General features: G+C 44.1%; 1 protein-coding gene across 1 annotated transcript in view; it reads right to left on the bottom strand.

Moving 5' to 3' along the window:
* Positions 1-16,032, bottom strand: part of LOC309359598 (immunoglobulin lambda-1 light chain-like) — a 142,824-nt gene extending 126,792 nt beyond the window's left edge. The window contains exons 1-2 of the mRNA XM_081893512.1: positions 15,881-16,032; positions 14,953-15,241 (exon numbers count right to left, since the gene is read on the bottom strand). Coding sequence (XP_081749638.1) covers positions 14,953-15,241; positions 15,881-15,926 — 335 coding nt within the window. The 5' untranslated portion in view covers positions 15,927-16,032. The remainder of the gene's footprint in view (positions 1-14,952; positions 15,242-15,880) is intronic.
* Positions 16,033-18,590: the final 2,558 nt, after the last annotated feature.

Genomic DNA, 18,590 nt, shown 5'->3' with positions numbered 1-18,590 from the left:
AATACTTCCTTTGATTTAGGCCTGGATCTCAGTTTTCTCTCTCCTTCTCTTATTTTCTCCAAGATCTTCTCCTTCTTTTCATTCCAGAGTCTTTTTTTAATCGTGTTCTGTTGTATTAGAAACCCTCTTATCACTGCTTTGCTTGCGTCCCAAATTATTCTTTTTTCCACATTTGTCTTTAAGTTTATTTCGAAATAGTCCTTTAAAACTTTTTGGGCCTTCTTAACAATCTCCTGATCTCTTAACAAGGCGTCATTCATTCTCCATCTGAACGATCCGGTTGTATTTAGTCTCAATTCCATTCTCAAGGCGTTGTGGTCGGAGCAGGTTTTTGGGCAGATTTCCACTTTTCTGGTCTTAGGCGCCAGCCCTCTAGTTATCCATATTTGGTCGATTCGCGTCCATGTCATATGGGCCTCAGAAAAGAAAGTTCCTTCTTTCCCTAGAGGGTTCTTGATCCTCCATATGTCGATCAAATCCAAATTGTCAGTCATTTCAAAAAAGGTTTTTGGAAGCCTGCCATCTTTCGTTATATTAGCACTTTGTGACTTATCCATATTCACTGAGGCGACACCGTTCATATCTCCCAACATGATAATGTTGTTATAGTCCAAATAGTCCAGCATAATCTCGTGCAGCTTCTTAAAAAAATCCGATTTTCCATCATTTGGGGCGTAGATTCCTAGAATTAAAAACTTTTCACCTTGTGTCTGGATTTCAATTGCCAAAATTCTGCCCTGTTCGTCTTTAAATACAAATTTTGGGGACAAGTTCTCCTTTGCATAAATCACCACTCCTCTTTTCTTAACTTTATCCGATGAAATAAATTCTTGGCCTAACCTTTTGTTGATTAGCACTTTTCTATGGAGTCTTGTCACATGTGTTTCTTGCAGGCAAATAATGTCCAATTGTTCTTTTTTCAAAATATGAAATACTTTTCTGCGTTTTTCTGGAGAATTCCCGCCATTTATATTCCAACTAAGAAGCTGTAGAGACATCCCGGTTTACTTCTTGGGTATCACAGTTGGGTATCTAATTTGTCGTCCTTTTCCGGAAGCTGTGGTGCCGGGCCGCCTCCAGATGGTATGGATCCTGGTGGTAATCCCGGTGGTGGAGGCCAAGAATCTACGGCTCTCTTTTGGAGGTCCTCCTCGTTGTCGTGTAGGAACTTCTGGTGGTCTTCTGGTGTTTTAATTCTTACCTTCTTTCCTTTATAGGTGAATGACAGACCTTGAGGAAATTCCCACCTATAAGGGATTGCGTTGTATCTTAACAATTTGGCCAAGTCTGTGTATGTGGCTCTAAGGTCCAACAAATATTTAGGAATGTCTCTATAAATTTCTGCCCTTTTGCCTTCGACTTCCAGGGATTTTTTAAAGTGTTGGCCTAATATCTTGTCTCTTTCCTCTCTTGTTCTCAAACAAACCAAACAGTCTCTGGACTTATCTTTCTTAACCGATCTTCCCAGTCTGAAGGCCGTCACAATCTTGAAATCTTTATCTTCTTCCACCCCCCAAAATTTAGAAAATAGCTCCGTCAAGAATTTCTCTAGGTTGCCCTGTTCCAACTCTGGGACAGCCCTCAGCCTAAGATTACATTCCTTACTTTTCAGTTCCACCATTGACAGGTAGGCTTGCTGTTCTCCTACCTGTCTTTTCAGAGGTCTTACTTCCCCTTTGATCTCTTCCACCTTCTTGCACGCTTGCTCAGCTTTTTGATTGGCTTCCGCAGCTAATTTGTAGTTCTCCGCCGTAGCTCCTTGCAGTTTCTCAATAGCCTGAGTGTGCTGCGAAACCTGATCTGTTAGCTTGCTGATAGTAGATGTAGCTCTATCAATTTTAGATGACTGATCGTCCACCTTCTTATTCAAAAGAGCCAATTGTTCCAAAATTTGTTTCAAGACTGGATCAGTTCCTCCAGCTGCCATTTCTTCTGTAGCAGGCGTTTCAACTTCCTCCTCCTGCGCCGTCAACACAGTTGGCACTGAGGATCTACGATGATGAATCAAGGTTGTTTGGACAAGCTGCCCAGCTCTCTTGTCTTTTTTCTTTTCTTTAGCTTCCTCAGCTAAAGCTTCCTTAGCTTTAGCTGCTCTTGTTTTCGCTGGGCCACTCATTCCACAGCTGCTGTTCAAGGTCAAATAGTCTTTCAATCCATGAGAAAGGCAAGTCCAGAGTGTAAACAATTAAACCACAAAAAATCCCAATAAAAAACAGTTCCCAGACCACTATGCCTCCGCAAATCCACTAGGGGGGGTTTTCAAAGGAAAGAAAGTTTCTTTTCCACCATCAAAGCTCCTATTTCAACTGAAATCCCCAAGTTCAGAAAGGAGGATTTCAGAAAGTTCTGTTTCAAATTAGTGCCACAAGGTAACGGAGAGGTTTCGATGACAGTATTAAAGCGATAGTGTATCCATCAATGCAACAGTTTATGTTAAAAGAAAAGTTTCAGCAGCCTGACAGTACTCATTTGCAACACTGGCAGTCCAATAACTCGGTTATCCCCTTCAATTCCACATCTCTTCACAATAGGAGGAAGATTCTCCAGCACACTGAACCAAAACATTTATTTCTTCACTCTTTTTCAATTTCTAGAAACACACAGTCTATTAATGCCCCTTCTTACTTCTTTCAAAATCTCTTTAACGCTTCAGCCCGCATCGGGTTCTTTGCTTTGCTCCGATTAGCAGGACCGGAAGGCGGACTTCCTGTTACTCGCCTCCCGTTTTCAGCCGAAATAGCCAAATTTAAGTTAATCCTTAATCAGTACTTTGGTACCCCTTACTCACGGGTAGATTGCAGCCAATCTCGATGTTTTTCAAGAAGAAAGGTCGGCGCTCATCAGCAACAGCAGCGCGGCTTCACTTCCGCGAAAAGAGCGATGAACTCACAGCGCCGCTCCCCCGTTCACGATCCGGAGCCTCTTACGAGGTCCCTTCCTCGCTTCTGGGGGGGCTTCTGGCACCCGCCGAGTCCCACGGCCACAGGCTCGCTCTGCCTGCGGTTTATCTGGATGGGTCTCCGCTTCGCCGTAGCGGAGGACCCTTTTTCGCGGAGCCCCTCTTCACTGAGTAAAGAGGACCGCCATTGCCGTTTTGCGCCGCCTCCGGAAGTCCTTTCTACAAAGCCAATGGGTGCCGATCCTTTTATATGACAGAAACGCCACCTGCAGTTCTGAGGGGATTTAAAAGAGAAGCAGAGAGATCCCTGCCAGTGATCTGTTTCTCGAGAGAGATTCCAGTTCCTCTAGAGAGCTCATCATGGCCTGGGCTTTATCCTTCCTTGCGCTTCTCAGCTATTTTTCGGGTAAGAATGTAGAGGACTCCCATTCCACCAGCCTCTAGCCCATTGCAGAACTATTTATATTGTGTTTTTATCACAGTGCCAGCCTGATATTTAGGAGCAGAAGGAATGTATCGAGGTCATTTTATTCTTTTTTTCTTTTCCACAAAGGTGTCATTTCACAGCGTACTCTGACTCAGCCTGCCTCTGAAACTGTGTCCCTGGGGCAAACGGCTAAACTCTCCTGTACGTCCAGTGATGGTCGCAGCAGCAGCTATGTTGCCTTTTTTCAGCAGAGACCTGGACAGGCCCCTCGCTATGTGCAGTACGTCGGCAGCAACGGGGGGAAGGCATCCCGGATCGATTCACTGCTTCCTTCTCTGGAAACACTGGCTTTTTAACCATCACTGGCATCCAGCCTGAAGATGAGGCTGTCTATTTCTGTGGGGCTTGGTTTAACAGCGGTAGCTTGTTGCACAGTGATCAAGTCTGATGAGGAACTGAGACAAAAACCTTCTGTCTTCCTCTGTCATAGAAGGGAGTTGAGAATATATATTAATGTGATCTGTTCCTGAAGTTGGTTTTTGTTTTTTGGGGAAGGACGTAGGTGAAGGAAACAGAAATTGCACTGGCTCCCATCAGTTCTTTACGTTGAGGTCAGCCCCATCTTCCATGCACAAATGAGCACACCCTACTACCACTTTACATATTTAATTTCCATTCTGCCCTTCCACCCAAAGAAAAAAGAAAAGAAAGAAATGGAAGGCCACAAGCCAATAGGACCACAAGAAAAGTCTTACTGGATTGGGTGAAAGGCCCCTCTAGTTCGTTTTCACAGGAACTGGCCAGATGGTTGTTGTTATTATTATTATTATTATTAATTGAATTTATATAAGTACTAGAAGCCTGCAAGCAGGACCTGAGTGGACAGTAACTCTCCCCTCTTGCAATTCCAGACCAGACAGCATTTGTTCGGAGGCAACTTTTATTTGGAGACAAATTTCTTTCAACTTTGGAGGTAGAACATCAGACCCTCCAAGTGTCCCTATTTTCCAGGGGCAGTCCTGGATTTATAGAAGCTGTCTCGGTTTCTGATTTGATCCCGGAATGTCCTGCTTTTCCTTAGGATGTCCCTGTTTTAATCAAAGGAATGTTGGTGGATATGGAGTTATGCAATCCCTGAGACAAGGAGATCAATAACTGCGCAACCTTTAGAAGACATCTGAAGGCAGCCCTGGAGAAAGTTTTTTTAAAAAATGTATAATGTTCTATTGTGTTTTATATATGTCGGAAGCTACCCAGAGTAGCTGTGGCAACCCAGTCAGATAGGCAGAGTAATCATCATCATCGCCATCATATTGGCCCGAATATAAGCCACAGTTCCCCCCCCCCCCAATTTCTGATCTGGAAAAGTTAAACTGCAGCTGATATTTGCAGCTTTACGATAAATGAAGGGGGAAGGTTGTTGGCAAAGTGGCTCCCTGCGCTGCTTCCTGGGGAGCAGCTCCCAGCTAGGGGAGCAGCTCCCAGCTAGACTGGTGACTGGGAGCAGCTGCTGAGACCACATAACACCGGTCTTGAAAGACCTGCATTGGCTCCCAGTATGTTTCCGAGCACAATTCAAAGTGTTGGTGCTGACCTTTAAAGCCGTAAACAGCCTCGGCCCAGTATACCTGAAGGAGTGTTTCCACCCCTTAGGTCCAGTCGTGGCCGACTCTGGGGTTGCAGCGCTCATCTCGCTTTATTGGCCGAGGGAGCCAGCGAACAGGTTCCAAGTCATGTGCCCAGCAGGACTAAGCCGCTTCTGGCGAACCAGAGCAGCACACAGGAACGCCGTTTCCTTCCTGCCAGAGCAGTATCTATTTATCTACATGCACTTTGATGTGCTTTCAAACTGCTAGGTTGGCAGGAGCTGGGACAGAGCAATGGGAGCTCACCCCGTTGCGGGGATTCGAACCGCTGACCTTCTGATTGGCAAGTCCTAGGCTCTGTGGTTTAACCCACAGCGCCACCCATGTCCCTTACCCCAAATACTGAAGAATCAGAGGACTGGCAGGGAGGAAGGCAGCTCCAATTAAATATTTGCTCTCTACCCCCCCCCCATAGTCCAGACTAGAGAGGGACACATTTTGCCCCTCCAGCAGAGAAAATGAAGCTTGTCTTGTAACAGCCATAGTCATGTGCTCAGTAAAAAGAAAAGACCATTCAAACAAAGGAATGGTATTGATGAATGGAAACCAAATTGAGAAAAGCTTCAAAAACTAAAATGAATGGGGAAATGAAATGAATCTATCTCCCAGGCAGCTGAGAATCCCTGAACAGGAAACACATGAAATTCTTAGGCATTTGACTAAGACATGGCCTTTCCAGAACATCTTTTGCCTGTTAGGCAATATGTCTTAAGTCCCGTCCCCCCCACCCCCGAAATTTAACATTATTTACAATTAAATTTATATCCCACTTTTCCTCCTAAAAGATGTAAGTAATCTCGTGTCTGCAATGTACCATATTTTTTGCTCTATAAGATGCACCAGACCACAAGACGCACCTAGTTTTTGGAGGAGGAAAACAAGAAAAAAAAATTCTGAATCTCAGAAGCCAGAACAGCAAGAGGGTTCGCTGCACAGTGAAAGCAGCAATCCCTCTTGCTGTTCTGGCTTCTGGGATAGCTGCGCAGCCTGCATTTGCTCCATAAGATGCACACACATTTCCCCTTACTTTTTAGGAGGGAAAAAGTGAGTCTTATAGAGCAAAAAATACGGTAATTAAGAGACAAAAGAGGCGTGCGTGCATGTTGTATGGAAACAGAGAAGTACCCTTCTCGTCTTTCCACGTGTAAAAGGACAAGTCACCCCATGTAGACCTCGTCACTATCACGCCCCAGAAGAATGGATGTCAGATTCTCACAATGTTTGTCAAATATCTGGCTTTATGACCTCTGGGGTCCCCAGTTGTGTCTTCAGAACAGGACTGTGAAGAATAAATCCATGTTCTCTGTTCATCTGGTTTTAATGTGGCATGAACATTGCAGAGGCATTTTATGGCATCTCAGCGACTCAGCAAATCTTGTCAACTGGGCCACATGTAGAGTTTTTCAGCAATGTAACTATGGGATAGGGACGCAGGTGGCACTGTGGGTTAAACCACAGAGCCTAGGACTTGCAGATTAGAAGGTCGGCGGTTCGAATGCCCACGGCGGGGTGAGCTCCCATTGCTCGGTCCCTGCTCCTGCCAACCTAGCAGTTTGAAAGCATGTTAAAGTGCAAGCAAACAAATAGGCGGGAAGGTAAACAGCGTTTCCATGTGCTGCTCTGGTTCGCTAGAAGCAGCTTTGTCATGCTGGCCACATGACCCGGAAACTGTACGCCGGCTCCCTCAGCCAATAAAGCGAGATGAGCGCTGCAACCCCAGAGTCAGTTACGACTGGACCTAATGGTCAGGGGTCCCTTTACCTTTAGTTTAACTATGGGATGTCATGCATCCCACATTCCCCAAAGAGTAGATGGGGGCGCCTCCCCCCACAAAGCAAATGAAGCTAAGTGTCATGAACACTTCTGCCCAAGGTATAAGAGCACAAATATGAGTTAAGAAGCAGCCAACAAGAGAGAGGCTCACATTCTTCCCAGGTAGCTGCAAACAGTCGTATATCAACTCCCCCTCGCTTTGAGAATGACCGGAATGCAGAGAGCGTGCTAGAGAGAAACTAACTCTCTCAGGAAACACAGGCAGTTTTGGAAGGCGGGAGGGAAATCAGTTCCTCACCAGAAGGAGAGTTAATTAGCCCAAGGAGCAGACATATGGGAAAGTTCTTAGACAGAAAGCAAAGCCGGAAATGGAAGGGTCATAGGTTCAGGATATTCTGCTGGACCCGGAAGCACTCCTCAGAAGGGTCAACTGATTCATAAGCATTGAACGTGCAGTTAGGCGTCCGAGGCTAATTGTTTGTATTGTAATCAATCTTCCAGCTAATTATGACTTGTGCGCTGTGTTATCAACACAGGGCTCCTGGACTCCTGACACTAATCTTGCTTTGCAATGGAGTCAGTGGTGCACTCCATGGAAAAACAAACAAACGCAGCTGAAAAAATAGACACCAAAGTGAATAATTTTTTTAAAAAAGGAAACTAATGAAGAAAGGAAAGGAATTACCGTATTTTTCGCTCTATAGGATGCACCCGACCATAGGACGCACCTTGTTTTAGAGGGGGAGAACAAGGGGAAAAAATTCTCCCCTTCAGCGCCCCTTCAGCGAAGCAGCAGGAGAAATGGAGCCCCTTCCATTTTCGGTGAAGGGGCGCTGTGCAGCTCTCCCTCTCTGCTGAAGCCAGGAGAGTCTTGTTCCTTGCAAAAGGAACCCGAAGCCTCCGGAGCTTAGCGGGAGTGCTCCGTCTGCGCTCCGGAGGCTTCACGTTGCTATCACTAAAGCCAAGGAGCCGGCACTCACTCCATAGGACGCACACACATTTCCCCTTAATTTGTGGAGGGGGGAAAGTCTGTCCTATAGAGTGAAAAATACGGTACTTTTCCCTGACCTGACACATCCATGGAGTTTATCCCATCTTTGTTGTCTTGTGAAGGTATATGTGTGACTTTTTTTATAGTAACCTAACTCTGAGCAGCAGAGAACAGGAAGCCCCAGACATGTACGCACCCACAGTGTGTAGAATCTCCTGCTTCACTTCACACCACAGGTGTGGGGGCCTCAGGGGGCATCTAAGGTCCCCTCATCTGCAGAACGTGGGAGAAATAGACCAACATCTCCCCCTCAGTGTTGAATCTGGAATAGCAGGCATCTCATAAGCCTGTGTACAAGATAAATACATTTAATTTTATATATATACTTTTCAAGTTTATACATTTCACTAATCTTATACATTTCACTAATTTTACAATCATTTTGACATTTCAACACTTGACTTCCTTACCCCTCTTTCTGCAGTTCCTTAAATTTGTTTTTAACATCTTCTGCATATCCAGATTAGCTTAGTTTGCTCATTTATTCATCTTCTTTAAATATATACTCTTATAAAACTGCAGGTTGTTACAACAATCCTGCCAATGTTTTTATCTGTTTATAGTTTATCTGTAAATATTCAGCAAACCATTTCCATTCTTTTATTTTAAAAATTGTTATCTTGATTTCTTATTCCCTCCCCCTCTTTCTTTTTTCCTTTCTCCTCCTGTGAAGAGGCTGCATTTTAATGTTTTAATGTATTTTAATCTTGTTTTTTAAGTTGTATTTTAATCAACTTGTTTTTATTATTGATTGTTAGCTGCCCTGAGCCCGGTCTTGGCTGGGAAAGGCGGGGTATAAATAAAATTTATTATTATTATTATTATTATTATTATTATTATTATTATTATTATTCCGGTAAGTTTTGCCATTTCTGCATATTCCATAAGTTTTTGTATCCATTCTTCCTTTGCCGGGACTTCCACTTCTTTCCATTTTTGGGCGAGTAACATTCTTGCCTCTGTAGTAGCATACATGAATAAGTTTCTATGCAGTTTAGGTAGTTCTGTTCCTATTATTCCCAAAAGAAAAGCTTCTAGTTTTTTTTTTACAAATGTTATTTTAACCATCCTTTTGATTTCATTATATATCATCATGGTGGCATGACATTCTTTGCTTCGCTCTGGCATCGCAAGGGTACCTTTAGAATTGTATATAACAATTATTTTTGCTCAATGAAGAATAGAAGCAGAGTAATTTGTGTAGGTATATGACATTATTACTTATAATGAGTTGGGGGGAAATGTTGAAGATAACTTTTAATTAAAAAAAAACACACACACAAAAACCAGAAGCTTTTCTTTTAGGAATATTTAGGAATACCCAGGGACCAGAAAAAAGCTGTTTATGTATGCAACAACAGTTGCCCAGATGACGCTTGCTCGGAAATGGAAAGAAGATACAGTCCCATCCAAGGAAGAATGGCAAAAAAACTAATGGACTACGATGAAAAGGGAAAACTTACTGGAAGAATAAGATTGACATGAAACTTTGTGCCCAACTTCTATACGGCACACCAGTGTGGATTTCAGGTGACCTCAAGAGGTTGGATAAATTTCATGCATCCCTTCTGAGGTCATTGTTAGGACTTGCAAACTCTGTAAAATATGAAACAATATGTTGTGAGCTGGGAATATTGCCTTTGCCAGTAACAGAATGGCTGAGGACCTTGAAATACTGGATCTTCCTTCATTATAGAGCCCTATCCCCTAATTCTCTACTTTACGATCTTTTAAGTGATAGTGCAATCTACAATCTATCATTGATTTGTAGGAGAAAACTGGATTCGATAGGGCTCACTCTAACTGACTTTGAAATCTCTGATCCCAAAGATATATGGGAAATTATCAGGAAGACTCTCACAGAAAAAAGTGTTCTCGCCATGCTTGAGGTTGCAAAGCACAGCACCTGCTCTCCTATCCACTTAAATCTCCCTTTGTGTAGAGATTTCCAAAAGGGATACATGACAAATCTGAAGAAACATGAATCGTGTAGGCTGTTTATGTTGGCCAGATTTAACATGTTTCCCTCGGTGGTAGTGAGAGGAAGATACTTAGCTATCCCAGAATCAGAGCGTCTCTGCAAATGCAGAAAGCAGGAACCCGATACTCTGGAGCATATATTATTTTCCTGTGAATTTGGCAGTTGTGCCAGAGGACAATTATTTGAGGCCCTAAAATTTAATAGACAGATTTTTACACAACCAACTGTTCAGGACCTGCTGGCGGACAGCGATGACCAAATTACTTTAATAGCAGCTGAATTTTTAAGTGCTGTCCATGAAGAAAGAATGGGCCATGATAAAGAGACTTAGTGGTTTTTATTGGTATGTGATGTTGCTATGTTGTATTATATTATCTATGTTCATCGATTTATTTTTTGGAGTTAAGAATAAGACTGGGATAAACTGTGTTTGCTGAGCCCGTATTTTATACAGTCTGTATATGATGCTTGTTAGTTAATGTGTGGTGTGTTATGCCTAATAAAGGATTTTGAATTGAATAAGAAACCAAGAAGAAAGAACTTTTAATTAAGAATGGAGAAAATAACACGGACTTTCTGAAAAACTAAACGTTCTTCCGTCGTGTCAACATGTGATCTCACTTGAATTTATCTACTCTGCATGCACCCATCTTTAATAGACTCAAATAGGATTTGGCCATCTGCCCATATGTATTCATAGAATCATAGACTTATCGAGTTGGAAGGGACCTTGAGAGTCATCTAGTCCAACCCTTAACATCTGTGGCTCTGGGACAACCAGCTAAACTCTCCTGCACCTACAGCAGTACTATTTACACTATTGGCTGACAACAACAGAGACCTGGACAGGCTCCACACTATATGCAGAAGAATGGCTGTGTGATGGCCTGGGATTCGGATTCAGATGCTGAACCTTAGGGATCCCAGCCTGCACAGGATTCCTCGCCTCCAGAACCACCTGAGCCAGGGCTGGGCCATGAGCCTGAAAGGTCCTCACCTGTGCTGGATCCTCAGGTGCAGGCACCAGCTGAGTCTGCTCTGGCTCCTGAGGTGATGGAGGACCCATTGCCTGCAGGTGCTCCACTCTCAGCCCCATCAGGGGAAGCTGAGGTTGCCTCTGGGTCCGGTAACCCTCCAGCCTCTCCTGAGCTGCAGAGGCTCAGGGCAGAGAGGATAGAGGGAACTAAGTTCCCGCAGGAGGAGTGCTGGCCTTCAGGCCAGGAGAGGCGAGTCACCTGTGGATTGTGGCCACCCTATGCCTCGGGGCAGATAAAAGCCGGCCAGCCTCAGTCCCAAATTGCGGGAGCAACGTTGTTGGTTGTTAGTTCCTGCCTGAACCCTGTCCTGCTTACCTGCCTGAGCTCCTGACCTGCCCTGGCTCCCTGCTTGCAAGCCTGTTCCTGACTTCACCCGGCTCCCTGCCCTGCCCCCAGCTTTAGCTACTACGGGCTGCCTCCTCATTGCACCTTTGACCACGGACCGGACTTGGACCTCGCCTCTCGGGTAACCCACGGGACCAGCACAGGCTACAACCAGGGAGAAGCGATCTGGCTGCATATTTCTGTCATCCCAGGACAAAGCCAGGAGCCTGGTCTGCAGAGTATTGTCAAGCTTTGGGGAAGCAAGAAGCAGAGAAAACAAAGAGGAGTTCTTACTTCAATCATAACAGTGGGAGACAAGGAACACAGTCTGTCTCTGTTGATGGCGTTGCCCCAATTGAGCTCCTTCCCCCTCCCTTTCTAGCAAAAGCACTTCCCCGGTGGCCAACAGGGGTCTCTGAGTCATTTGCTCTTGCACCCTCAACGACCGCCAGGTTCTGGGAGAAGGGGGGTTAGAAATACTCTCCAGTGATAATGTGTCAGCTGACTACTCTCTCTCTCAGTCTGCCCTATCTCTTCTCCCAACACCCCCAGCTCTCCCAGCTGTTCTGTTTGCCTTTCTCTGAGCTGTGACCTTCCTCAAACCCCTGCTGTAATTCAATACTGCTTTCCTCTTCTCTGGAAGCTTCAGGAGAAGGTGGGGCGATCTCCACCATTCCTCCTCCATCTTGTCCCCTTCAGTCCAGTCCCTGACAGGTATATACAAAGACAGGAGAAAAGAGGAACAAATACTAATTTAAATATGTGCTTTGTGCACTCCAAACTGTGCTGTTGATCGCACTATGAAGTCGCCCCAGAATGCATCAAAGTTATACAGTGGTACGTCGGGTTAGGTACTTAATTGGTTCTGGAGGTCCGTTCTTAACCTGAAACTGTACTTAACCTGAAGCACCACTTTAGCTAATGGGGCCTCCCACTGTCACCGAGCCGCCACTGCACGATTTCTGTTCTTATCCCAAAGCAAAGTTCTTAACCCAAGGTACTATTTCTGGGTTAGCGGAGTCTGAAACCTGAAGCGTCTGTAACCTGAGGTACCACTGTAATATTTCTCCTGGACTCTTGCTACCTTCAATTTTATTTGTTCTAGGGAACCAAATGTGTCCAGTCTTTCAGAAATGCAAAGATTAAATGCACTCTGGCTGCACATTTTCGTCATCCCAGGACAAAGCCAGGAGAATCCACTCTTCTTTTTAAGTCTCCTCCCTCATGCAAATGTCTTCTGTGATCATTGGCTGGCCTGGAATATCCTGCCTCCTCAGAGGAAGTGAGGCATTTCTAGGAAAGCCAATGGGCATCAATAACTTTATATGACAGACCCTCAATCTGCAGTTCCTGGGGGACCTAAGAGAGAAGCAGGAAGCCTGCTGCCGGTGGTCTGTTTCTTTGACAAAGTCAGAAGCCTCTGGAGAGCTCGCCATGGCTTGGACTCTCTGCTTCCTTGCACTTTTCAGCTACTTCTCAGGTAAGAGTGTGGAAGACTCCCTTTCCCTTGGATTCTGGCTCAACAACAAATCAATACTGTGCATTAATCATAGGACCCGTTAGAGATTTGGAAGCACATACAAAGTTAATTGTTTTCCTTTCATTTTTCCATCTTCCAAAGGTGTCATTTCACAGAATACATTGACTCAACCTGCTTCTGAGTCTGTATCCACAGGAAACAAGGGTAAACTCCCCTGCACCACCAGCAGTAGACATGACACTATTTCCTAGTATCAGCAGAAACCTGGCCAAGCCCCTCGCTATGTGCACTGTAATAGTTGTCCCAGGGGAGAAGGGATCCCTGATCGATTCACTGCTTCCCTCTCTGGGAATATGGGCTATTTAACCATCACCAACATCCAGGCTGATGACGAGGCTGATTACTGCTGTGGGTCTTGGTTTAGCAATAAGTTACACTGTGATAAAGTCTAATGGGGAACTGAGACAAAAACTTTCACTCTTTCTCCAGAGCAGAGCATTCAGATTTGGTATGGAGCTAAATTTATACCTGAAGCTCTTTCAAGGATCGAGTTGGATGGCATCTGACCAAATCTTCTTCTCTACATCAAGATCATTCAGTGACCTCGGCACGCACTACAGGTTGCCAAATCTCATTGCAAGTGGATTAAAGAAAAGGCCCTGCAGAACAACCCACCCCAGCAAGAACTCACATTGAAATGGTTGAAAATGTTGGCATGTGACAAAGATGTGCTGCATATGTAGGAAACCACAACAGGAGAGTTACTTGGGCAAAGTGAGAGTGCCTCTCATTTTTGTGCAGAGAACACTGTCCAAGTGTCTGAATCTACCCTCTAGATCGGTATTTCTCAACCGGGGGCCATATGGCCCCCCAGGATATTTCAAGAGGGCCACAGGTGAAATTCTGTAATTTATATACAGTGGTACCTTGGTTGTTGAATGGCTTGGCTCTCGAACTAAATTGGTTCCCAAACACCACAAACCCAGAAGTAAGTGTTCCAGTTTGTGAACGTTTTTCAGAAGCCAAACGTCCAACGTGGCTTTCATGGCTCCCAACTGAGTGCAGGAAGCTCCTGCAGCCAATCGGAAGCCGCGCCTTGGTTTTCGAATGGTTTTGGGAATCGAATGGACTCCCAGAATGGATTAAGTTCAACAACCAAAATACCACAGTAATTATAAAAATTATAAATAAAACAGAATAGCTACCTTTTTACTGGTAGGACCTGGGGGGGGGGGCACACGAAGGAAACAAGGTTGGAAGGAGACCATGGTCAGAACAAGCTTGAGAAACACTGCTCTAGATCAGGTATAGGGAACCTTACTCAGGTGCATATTCTTCCCTGGAAAACATTTTGCAGGCCTTGTGCTTATGGTGGGCAGAACCAGAAGCAAAAGCACATGGAATAATGGACCTAACTCTTTGTACAGGAGGCAACATTCTACCTTTGAAACGGCATCTCCCATGCTGGGAAAATTAATGAAGTGTTTCACTCTGCAGGCACACTTTGTTAATAGATTGGCAACCTGGGAGACTGGGGGCTGCCGCTGAGACCACATAACACCGGTCCTGAAAGACCTACATTGGCTCCCAGTACGTTTCTGAGCACAATTCAAAGTGTTGGTGCAGAGTTTTAAAGCCCTAAACGGCCTCGGCCCAGTATACCCGAAGGAGCATCTCCACCCCCATCATTCAGCTTGGACACTGAGGTCCAGCACCGAGGGCCTTCTGGTGGTTCCCTCGCTGCAAGAAGTGAGGTTACAGGGAACCAGGCAGATGGCCTTCTCGGTAATGGCGCCCACCCTGTGGAATGCCCTCCCATCAGTTACGTGAAAGAACACTGTAAACAATTAAAAACACTGGCAGGACTTTTTTTTATAAAAAAAGCACTTAGCGAGAACTATGATAAAAACTGAGTTTTAAGAACATATGGAGAATATGATACGATGCAGTTTGAAAAGAATATATAGGGAAAACATGGAAGGAAGTTCTGGGATTCTGAGAATCCTATTTGTAAAGTGATTACGATTTATGTATGATGATAATTGTTAAAAGTGAAAATGAATAAAAAAAGTTTTTTAAAAAAGAGAATCTCATGTTCTACCAATTGAACCATTTTAGCTCACATGCAGTGTGTATCCCTCTATGCTTTGAAAGTGGATGAGTGACCACAACATGGAGAAGGGACGGAGACCACGGTCTTTTCTCCTCCCTTCCAGTTCTATCTTTCAAAGAGCCCCAGGCCCAGATCAGATTAAGAGCTGCAGCAATTCAAGGTGTCAAAGAGGAAGAGAGGTTTTTGTCGCAGTTCCCCATAAGAATTTACTACAGTGGAACGAGCTGCTTAACCAAACAGCACAGTAATAAACAGCCTCATCTTCGCTCTCAAGGTTGGTGATGCTTAAGTGGCCCGTGGTTCCAGACCGGGAAGCAGTGAACCGATTCGGGATCCCTGGTCCCCTGCTGCTGCATCCATCACAGTGCAAATAGCGAGGGACTTGTCCGGGTTTCTGTTGATACCAGTACATGGTCGCACTGCCACTGGCTGTGCAGGAAAGTTTAGCTGTTTGTCCCGGAGACACAGACTCAGAGGCAGGTTGAGTCACAGAAGGTTGTGAAATGACTCCTTTGGGGGAAAAGGGGAGAAATGAACTTGTTTTAGTGTTGTTGTTTTTTAGTTTTTATTTATACTTTTCAAATTTATACATTTCATTAATTCTACAATCATTTTAACATTTCAAAGTTTGACTCCCTTCCCCCTCTTTCTACAGTTCCTTAAATTTATTTTTTAATATCATCTGCATATCCAAATTTATTTAATTATCTATATAAAGATATACTCTTATGAAATTGCAGGTTGTTACAATAATCCTGCCAATGGTTTTATCTGTTTATAATTTATCTGTAAATATTCAATAAACCATTTCCATTCTTTTATATAAAAATATGTGTCATATTGATTTCTTATTCTTCGCCATTTCTGCATATTCCGTAAGTTTTTGTATCTTTCAATTTTTGGGCGAGTAGCATTCCTGCTGCTGTATCTGCATACATAAATAAATTTCTATAGATTTTATATAGTTCTTTCCCTATAATTCCCAAAAGAAAAGCTTCTAGGTTGTTTTTTTTACAAACGTAAAAACATTTGGGAATGAACTTGGTTCACTTATTATGTTCACAAATATCAGAGAGGCACAATAATAAAATTCACAGCATAATTAGTTTTTCTGGTTTCTTATGGGAAGGGACTTCTCCAAATTCTTACCTGAGAAGTAGCTGAGAAGTGCAAGGAAGGACAGAGCCCAGACCATGGTGAGGACTCTAGAAGGGCTTGACTTTCTAAAAGAAACAGATAAATGTCAGAAACCTTCCTGCTTCTTCCTTAAATCTCCCAAGAGGTAAAGATGAAGGGTCGGTCATGTAAATTTGGATGCCCACTGACTTGACTGCTAATGTGACTCCTCTAAAGAGGTGGGATGTTGTAGCTCAGCCAATGATCAGAGAAGATATTTGCATGAGAGAGATTATTTAAAAAGGAGAGGTGAGGTGATTTTGATGTGGAGAAGGAGCTGGAACCAGGCTGACTCCACACACACACACACACACACACACACACACAGAGCGTCCCAAGAAAATTAAGCTAGTTTTGCCAAGGCCATTGCAATGCGTTCAACACATCAAGCAAATGAGCAAATGGAGTGACAGATGAATGAATCAAAGTGAATGAAACTTCTCTAAAACATAAAAAATATAAAGGAAATGAGTATAACTGAACAGGAAACAGCAGTGAAGATTCACCTGTTTCATTTCCCATCACAGGGGTGGGGGGCTCAGGTGGTCTCTCAGATCCTCAAATGCAGTGGTTTTCAACCAGTGCGCAGTGGCACCCTAGGATGCCTTGAATGATGGTCAGGTTGCTGTGGGCAACACTGGCCTCTGTCCCTCTTTCCTTCCCTCCCTCCTCTGATGCCCTATGGCATCAAATGGAGCCCTGCTGGGTAGCCCTGAGTTTCATAGTTGCTGGACCTGAGTTGTCCTGCCCTCACATGAAGTATTGGGTTTGCAATTTTGGGAGAGGGGAGACTGCGGCAGACCACTTTCTCAGGCAGGTTTGTCAGCAGCGCTGTGTTTCTGCCAGCACCTCCTTAATTTTGCTACCCCCGCTGCCAAAAGAGACCCAGCAAAGAGGCTTGTAGCAGCCGTCCCCAACTTGGTGCCTTCCAGATGTTGTTGGCCCAACTCCCATCATCTCTGACAGCTGGCTATGCCGATGGGAGTTGGATTCCAACAGCATCTGCATTGCTATCCTGTGGAAACGAACCTGTTTGCCAGGAATTTTTGGGTGCACAGGAAGGTGAAGGGAATTTTGTTGCTGCTGCTGCAGATGAAACTCCAGGTGGTTCATGGAGTGTGCTCTGCTTTTATCTGTTTTGTATAAGCAATGTTGGATCGGTTTTATTCCTGTGTTATATTATAATGTAAGCTCCCCTGGAATCCTTGGAAGAAAGGAAGTTAGAAATTCTCTCATAAATAAAAATTGCAGCGGGAGACTTGAAAAGCATTAGTTAGCAACTTGGGAGCAGACGTTGTCTGCCCAAGGAAGCTGCTTGTTTGTGTGCACGTGTCATTCGGCACAAATAACAAGATGAAATAGGAAAATATCTTTTTTATTAATTCCAGTAATTTAGCTTTAGTATGTATAATGGGACATGAATCCAATATCTCCATTCAGACCAGGTCTCTCCATAGTTTTTAGTTTGGTAATGAGTTGTAATTCAGCAACTTCTCTTTCAAGTGTATTTCTAAAATTCTTCAGCAATAAGACAGCTACTTTAAGATCTTGTATAGAATGCAATTAGAAGCTAATTTTGGTCACCTATCCCTTTAAGAATCCCTTGCCCTTCCCTGTGGAACCAACTGTCCTCAACAGTTATAGGGCTGAAGTATCTGACGAAGTGTGTATTACACACAAAAGCTCATACCTTGAAAACTTATATTGAGTTGATCTTTAAGGTGCCACTGGAATTATTAAAAAAGATTTTTTCATCTTGTTATTTATTATGACTATGGCAGATCAACATGGCCTTCCACCTGAATCTGGTGTCATTCGTAGTTGACCTCTCCCATGCACACTGTCATAGGCGACTTATTCCGGTTTTCAACTTTGGCTTTTGATCTCAAAATGTTCCATTTATCACAGCTGATTCCTCTGTTCGTCTTTATTGGAATCGGAGGGACCGGCCTGTGCACCATGTGCCTTTCTCTTCGCAACCCTAGATTTAGAGGCCTTAGGCTTCAGCCTACTTAGCCTATACATAAATCTAGCACTGGAAAATTCTGACAGCTGGATAGGGAGGCCATTTAAGTCTACTATGTGACCCCCCCTCCAGCCTGTGGTTCCCCACCCATGCTTACAATGTTAGTTGCCTTGGACACAATATCTTCCGGGGTTCTTTCTGCCAGTGACGCAGCTCAGAAGCACCTTTGGCAAATGAGTGAAGTAGGGGAATTTACTCTCTGGAAAGCAACTGGATGAAGGCTAAGGGCTGAAACACATGAAAAGCACCAAAGACTGGATATTGACACACTCCACTGCTCACAGAAAAAAATATATCTACCTTGCTATCACTGGATCCTGCCTCCATCCATTCTCCTCTGACTGATCATGGGCTTAGGGGACTCATAGTCCCTTGGGGAGTTGAGCAGCAAAATGTCAACCCCCAGTTTCTCTACAATATCTTGCACCTGGTTCTCTTGTTCAAAGAGCTTGACATGATCAAATAAAACACTCTGTAGCAGTTCTCAGCTCCCTGCACTAAAAGAAGAAGAGAGGTTTTTGTCTCAGTTCCCCATCAGATTTGATCACTGTGGAACCCAGCAGTGCTGCCAAACCAACCCGCACAATAATAGACTGTCTCATCTTCAGGTTGAATGTTAGTGATGGTTAAATAGCCACTATTCCCAGAGACGGAAGC

Source organism: Podarcis melisellensis (genome assembly GCF_964234715.1).
Source record: "Podarcis melisellensis genome assembly, chromosome: 16".
NCBI lineage: Eukaryota > Metazoa > Chordata > Lepidosauria > Squamata > Lacertidae > Podarcis > Podarcis melisellensis.
The sequence above is the reverse complement of the archived record's forward strand: the minus strand, read 5'-3'. Positions and strand labels throughout refer to the sequence as shown.